Source organism: Mirounga leonina, unplaced genomic scaffold (genome assembly GCF_011800145.1).
Source record: "Mirounga leonina isolate KUSES-001 unplaced genomic scaffold, KU_Mleo_1.0 Mir_126, whole genome shotgun sequence".
Classification (NCBI taxonomy): domain Eukaryota; kingdom Metazoa; phylum Chordata; class Mammalia; order Carnivora; family Phocidae; genus Mirounga; species Mirounga leonina.
This window is the reverse complement of record NW_023270314.1, coordinates 13,817,723-13,825,502: the sequence shown is the minus strand read 5'-3', so window position 1 is coordinate 13,825,502 and position 7,780 is coordinate 13,817,723. Positions and strand designations below refer to the sequence as shown.

General features: G+C 38.0%; 1 protein-coding gene across 1 annotated transcript; it reads right to left on the bottom strand.

Moving 5' to 3' along the window:
* Positions 1-6,104: 6,104 nt before the first annotated feature.
* Positions 6,105-7,512, bottom strand: LOC118008603 (histone-binding protein RBBP4-like). The gene is given in 2 exon segments (XM_035002198.1): positions 6,105-7,473; positions 7,476-7,512. Coding segments are annotated over 2 exon segments (1,269 nt in total). The 3' UTR covers positions 6,105-6,241.
* Between the last annotated feature and the right edge of the window lie 268 nt (positions 7,513-7,780).

Here is a 7,780-nt window from a genome sequence, read left to right as displayed (position 1 = left end):
CCCCTCCGATTTCCCCCCCTTCATTCTTCCCCTCCTGCTATCTTCTTCTTCTTTTTTTAAACATATAATGTATTATTTGTTTCAGAGGTACAGGTCTGTGATTCATCAGTCTTACACAATTCACAGAGCTCACCACAGCACACACCCTCCCCGATATGACTTTCTTTTAAAACTTACTAGTTAAAACTCTAAAGTCAAGGGCTCCTGGGTGGCTCAGTCAGTTAGGTGTCCGACTCTTGATTTCGGCTCAGGTCATGATCTCAGGGTCCTGGGATCGAGCCCCGCATCAGGGTCCCTGCTCAGCGGGGAGTCTGCTACTCCCACTCCCCTTGCTCCACCCCCTGCTGTGCTCTCTCTCTTTCAAATAAATAAATAAAATATTTTTTAAAAAATGAAGGGAGAATAACTGCAGCCAGTTTGAGTTGAGTTGAGTTTCTATATCTTTTTCCTTAAAAAGTTTGGACAAGGTGGAGGTCAGTCTGTTGGAATTTTATTTCTTCTGATTTAATATATTTGAGCAACACCATTAAATATAAATGTGGTACCCAGCCCTAAGATGGCCCCAACGATTCTGACCTTATAGTATTCACAGTCTGCTGTAATCCCATCCTCCTGGGTTTGGGCTGACCCAGTGACTCTCTTCTAATAAACAGAAAGCAAGAGTGATGGGTTGTTAGTTCCAAGATTAAGTTACAATGAGACTGTGGCTTTTGTCTTGCTTGCCCTTTCTCGCTCTCTCTCTCTCTCAGCTCACTTGCTCTGAGGGAAACCAGCTGCCATGTTTGAGCTACTTAGTGGAGAGACCCACGTGGGAAAAACTGATGTCTCCAACCAATAGCCAGCAAGGGCCTGAGACCACAGTCACATAAGTAAGCTTAGAAGGGGGTCCTCCCCCCACCCAGACTTGAGATGACTACCGCCCAGGTCTAAACCTTGATCACAACCTTATGAGACACAGTGAGCCCAAGCACTGAGCTAAGCTGCACCAAGACTTCCAACTCACAGGAACTATAATATAATAAATGTTTTCTGTTTTGAGCTGCTATATTTTGGGGTAATTTGTCATGCTGCAATAGATAACTAATAGAATGGAATTAACCCCAGATAGATTAATAATAAAATACTTATCCTCTGCCTCTTTGTTATGTTTCCCATGACAACTCTCAATTTATAAAAAGTACTTTATAGGACATTAAAAATGCACTGTCAATTTTTTCAAGTGCACAGCATAATTCTCTTAAGTTGATACAATACTGTATTTGAGTAGCAAGATTCTTTAAGGGACTGACAGTTGAAATTCCATTCTAGTATAGGCTACTATTCAACAAATACACTGTGCACCTGCTATGTTCCAGGCACAGGAAGATAAATAGGACAGGATAGCCTGTTTCAAAGAGCTCAAGTCCATTCAGGACAGTAGAAAAGCCCAAAAGATTTGGAAACAGATGAATTAAGAGGAGTACCACAACTCATTGTTTGTGCGACAATGATCAAGCCATTTAATTTTCCAGTGCTTTTTTTCCTCATCTACAAAATGGGGAGTAACAATAATAACAGCTGATTTATCAACTTACAAGATTGCTAAAAGGGCCACAAAGTAAAATGTGTATAAAAGCATTGTAAAATTCTAAAATAAAATAAAGCTATCATTATTGCAATGCTTATTATCAAACTATAGTATACAGGCTGAACTATAGAAATAGCTAAGAATGATTCATAATTAATTTTCTGTTTATTGGCAAGTGACATTTCTTTTCTATTAACCATTTAAATATGTCCTTAAATTTGAAATTTGCACTCCAAAGGTTGTTTAGTCTTTATTTTGTTCAAAATGATGCAATCTAAATTACTCCTCTTCTGAACCTAAACCTCTCAAATTTCATTTTAATTTATTTTCTGTGAGAAAATAGTTATTGTAATGGTTTCAAGAAAAACTGAATGAAAATTACAAAGAACATGAAAAAACTAATCATTTTGGTCAATTAAAAACTGTTGTAAGCAAAAAAGTTTCTGTCCTATAAAAAATAATTTTCTTTGATGTTAAATTTAAACAATGTTTAGAGCTACCACTTAGAATCAATTAAATGTTCTCATTACCTCTATTGCCTTTCTTCACTAACTTCCTCTGATATACTTTGTGATATATTAGATCAACATTTTAAAGTGAAAAACACTTTATTTTTCATACTTTCAATATGCCACTATACTTCAATTCATTATTCTAATCCAAATAGCCAGTCCATTAATAAAAATGTATAGGCAAGAATAATTGATTCCATTTTAGGGAAAGATATCAACAATAAACTGCTTTGGACTGAGCAATCAATGGTTATTGAATTCTAGACCCCAAGCTAATATTTCCAGCTACACAGGTCCTTGAGACTTGAGCTGCCCACTTTGCTTTTAATGAACAAGGTCAAAATCATGAACTGAAAATACTATGACACTAATAGAATACCTCGGAAAAATTTTAGCCTCGAGGCATCATAAACTGCCAAGTATATTTCTAGTAGGCCTAAATATTAATATATACATCAAAGTTGAAGATAGATATGTCCCTTGGAATCCACTATTCTAGTTGTCTACAGTTTGGTGTGAAATAAAATAAAATTAAACATTTATTAAGCTCTAACTATGGGCTAGCCTAAGTGTAGAGGGAATACAAAGATGAAGTACGAAGTGGATGAAGTAGATAAAATATAACTGAAAAACTCAGAGAAGCTCGAATGAGAAATGATTTTGAGCTTCCTATTTTGGACAACTTTTTAGAGGACAATGCCTTTAAAAGAGAGAAGGAAAGTAGATCAAGCCTGTTTGGAGTGGGAGATAAGGTACTGACTTCAGTTTAGAAAACGCTGAAATCTGAGATGATAGAACATCCAGATGAGAGTCCACAATATGGATCTAGTGTTCATTCATGAGATCTAAACTACAAAGAAGAAGGAGGCAAAGGTTTCCCCAGAAGAGTTTACAGATGGAGAAGGCAAAAAGCCAGGACTGAACTCTGGGGCATTCAAGAGTACAAGGGGGAGAAGTAGAAGGTGATCAAAGAAAGGGAAGAAGAACCAGGAAGAAAATGGGTCATAGAAGCCAAGCAAGGAAAGACTCAAAAACCAAAATGACGACCAATGTTACAGAAAGATTAACAATATTAACACCATTTTAAAGACCACTACATCATGATGTACTATATGTTGGCTAACCGAACATAATTTAAAAAACAATAAAATTTTAAAAATTTTTAAAAAGACCACTAAATCTACATTCAGGAAATCACTGGTGATCTTAACTGTATCACTTTTAGTGGAGTTTCTGGTGTGGAATCTGGAGGACCACGAGGCATTGTTCTATCAGTCTAATATTAACTGAACACCTTCTTTGTACTTTGGGATGGGAAAGTACAGGCTGTATATATAGAACTCTTTATAAAAGATACTTGGGAGGGGATGGGGGGAGCAGAGGACTCGGAAATAGTCTATATCTTCAGTTGAGAGTGTGTTTAGGAGGGGAAGAACAGGTTTGGAGTTCAGAAGACAGGTACAATTTGGGAGTAACTGCTCAGGGAAAGGGAAAGAGAGCAACTAGAGATAAAAGCAAAGACTGATGACTAGTGTCGAAAGCCCAGCTGAGGCTGGAACTCCTCAGTTTGTAATATCACCAACCTCCACGGTTGTATTGTCTTTTTCTTCCAGGAATGTCAGTAGCCTAGGAGCAGAGTAAAGAACACAGATGGTTTGGTGGCACTAAAGGCCAAGTACTGGCAGGCACGTGAGGCAGAAGTCCAGGAGAGACAAGCACTTGAGGGGCCTGGAGATTAAGCAGGGAAGTGGACGCTTCATGAAAGAATGAGAAGTCAGCAACATTCTGACAAGTGGAAAGGACAGGCAGGAACTGAAGGCCACGGTGAGCTTAACATTCAGATTTGATGGTAACGGAGAGGTTGGAAAATGGGATTTTATGAGATTTCTGAGAAGAAAAAGATACAAAAATAGAGAAAACCTGCTAAAATAAAAAATTACCAAATGTCTTAATGGAGCAAGAGAATGGATTCTACATTTTGAAAAATGATACATACCACTATTTTTCTCTATACAACTTAAAACTTATACTTTGCTCTTAACATTACATAATTCCAGGTAGTATCAGGTCATTTCTGAAGCTTGAGATTACATTTCAAATCAAGAGACCCCTGTCAGGTTAATAAAGTATTGCCATTTCTAATTATTTGGGAAACTTGCAACTTTAAAAAGAAAAAAAAATTAAAATTAAAAAAAAAAAAACCAGAGACTTTCCAAATGAAAAGAATAAATAGCTAATCGTCTGAGACAATTACAAAAATCCAAGTAAGACACTTTGAAAGTGAAGTCCAAACTGGATAATATAAATGACATAACCTGCACTAAGAGTTCCTTGATCACTGTTGTCAAGAATCAGAATAATATTCACTCTTAAAATTTATACTTTATAGTAAATAATTTCACTCTACTTGAGAAATATTTCCCATCAGCCAATTATTTTATTTGGCAAGGGGGATATGATTCATGTGTGACTTGGTAATAGAGAACATAAATAAAACTAATTCCTATATCCTTTTCCAATTTTCATGAATTCAAGGATTTATTTGGAACCTCTAAGAGAACTCTTACTTTTTATGACAGATTTATGCCTATATTCACATTGTTGTTCATATAGCTTCACTGGTTTTGTGCAGTTTAACTTCTAATAATTTGAGTTTTAGGTTATCACAGACACAACATGCATTCACATTCAGATATTCAGATGGCCAGATACTCACATTCCTCCTGCTCTACTTCTATGCTGTTGAAGGACAGTGAACAAGGCTTAATCCAGGTGCCCACCCTAGACTGGATTTGTTTGCTCATCTTGGTGATAATACATTTTCTTCCAATCTAAATATGCTGTGAATATACATTAGTTCCTAATTTCAAATTTAGTGGGGAAACACACATACACATGCCACAAAGTTATACCAGAATGTAAAGCAAACTGTCCTGTTCAAAGTGCAACTGAGTTCAAAATAACTGAATGAAGAGAATGGAGAAGAAAATTTATTTCATTACAAAAATGGTTAGTCATAACAGCAGTGGATTTTGCTGCTTTTTCTACCTTTGGAGACAGGGAATTATATCCAAGATGACTCAGGAGTTCAACAACCTGTCAGGGGAGCCGAGGTTCCCATCCTGACAGCACCCTTGAATGGCAGAATGAGGGAGGAAGGCACACAGCACTACAGTTGGGAGAGATGATGCACTTATAGCTCTCAGCATATAGTATGTGTTTTTATTTTTTATATAGAAAAGCAATTTATTCCATCATAAGCACTTACACAGTTAGTCATGGAGAGTAACAGGCCTGCTGGTGAAACAGGTCACCCAAAATAGAGATGGTACCAAACTAGTGGTCAAAGACTAACTCCTAAAAAAAAAGAAGAAGAAGAAGAAGAAGTAATTCTTATCCAGGATTAACTTAATTTTAAAAACAAATACAAGCTATCAATTCACTCTTCTCAACTCAACTGAACAGTCTACTTGTGGTATAACTGTCAGGTAAAAACATACATCTTCACAACTTGGTGGTCCCAAGTTTTTTAAAAAACCATTTCACAGAAAGGAAAGCAATATGAAAACAGCTCAAAAAATACACTAACAAACAAAAATATATGGGGGAAAGAGGAACACATAGTTTTTTTGACTTAACTGAAGAAACTGAAAGGAGACTGGTCTACATAGGAAAATGTGCATCCTGGAAAGTCAGGTGTGAAAATTTTAGAATAGGAATTTATATGACTTGAATCTCCCCCATTTCCTGAATAAAAACGACATCTTGTGGTATTTATACTTCATGGCTCAGACACCTACCTCACTTGGCTCTACTCCTTCCTTACTTTAGCCTTTACTTAAAGGAGTCTGAAAATCTTGGGGATATAGCCTAAGAAGAAAAATAACCACACATAATATTCCACTTTTTGTGGCTACTTTAGATCTTTGTTACTAGAAAATTCCTAAAGAAAATTTAAATATAAGTCTGTGGCTTTACTGAATCAAGTCCTCCAGTTAATATTTAGAAAACACCCTCTGTTTGGGCTAATAACATTGTTGATGGTACCTATCATAGAGGGATAGCCAAACAAAGTCTGTGTCTCAAAACCAGTGTTAAATCAATCTCAGGGTTGAGAGGAAAAAAAAGGGGGAGTATAAAATCACAAGAAGTGCAGACATATCTAGGACCCTTGTCCTTCTGTATCCACGCTTCCTTCAGGATCTTCATCATTATAAATATTCTCTGCCATTTGCCCCACTTGCATGATATTGTCTTCTGATACAGAACAAATCACCCAAGGTTCATTGGGATACCAGGAGAAATCAGATATCTTGGCAGTGTGACCACCACAAATAAACAATTCTGGTGGCCCATATTCTGCATCTTCTGGGGATTGTTCCTCTCCAATTTTACTTAGATCCCAGACATTCAGTCTGCGATCAGTACCACTGGAAGCCAAAATAGTCTCACTGTGGGGCGACCACTGAACCTGGAATATTTCATCCTTATGTGATTCAAAGGAATGCAACTTAAGTTTCAGATTTCTCAGATCCCACAAGGCAACAGTCTTATCGGCTGATCCTGTGGCCAGAATGAACTCACTGTAACGAGTGAAAGATAGGCAGTTCACTTTAGCAGTGTGAGCAACAACTGAGTGGGTTGGTTTGGAAGTATTGTTTGAACAAGTATCCCAGATCATAAGTTTCTGATCATCAGCAACTGACCCAAACAGAGACTCATGGAGCAAATGCCAGGAAACATCTTCTACTATGACTGTATGTCCTGTAAAGATGGTCTTCACATCCACCACTTTTCCTTCCTTTGGAACAGTGCTGATGTCCCAGAGGCAGATGGTATGGTCGTCTGAAGCACTAAGTAAATGCCCACTGAGATTTGGGTTCCAAGAAAGTCCATAGCCTTCCTTCTGATGTCCACACAGACGCAAGTCGGGGTTGCACTCTCCAGAAGGGTCTGGTTTGGAAGGATGTTTTGTAGAGTCAAAAAGAACATCACTGGATGGAGTCTTTGTTGCAATGATGCAAGGGATCTGGGGCATATAATGCGCCCAGCTTACTTCTCCTTAATGGTTGATCTTGATTTCTATTTCAATTTTTCCACCAACTGAGCCAAACCCTCCAAATTCTCCTTTCTCACTGTTGTAGTGTGAAGCATCAAACTGAGCATCATCATTAGGGAGCTGCACATTGGCTATCACAGGACGGTTTTGTTCATCTGACGTGTGTGTTCCCAGGACAAGTCGATGAATGCTGAAGTCTTTCCCTTCCGCTCTGGTTACATCTGCAAGCCACTGTGCAGTTAGGCTAGGCCACTCCAGAGCATGGGTCATCACCAAATCAAAAAGAAAAGGGGTGTTCTTTTTCCATATTTTGTACTCTTTGTTGATCACATGTGTTCTACTGTGTCACCAAAGGCTGCTTCCTTGTTGGCCATGGCGGGCAGGCAAGCCGGGGGGATCCCAGGGTCGAGCATTGCGGGAGGGGTGGGGAGGCTATGGGCGCTCGCTCTGCATGCGCAGCCTCTATTGTTTCCTGCTCCAGCATATAGTATGTGTTTATTGAATATTTGGTAATAAGATCTAACAGCTCAGATAAATGTATGACACTGGGAAATTTAATTAAGTTCATTCGGCCCCAGTTTTATGGAAAATAAGGATGATAATATCTGTCTCACAGAGTTGTGAGAATTAAACGAGCTAATG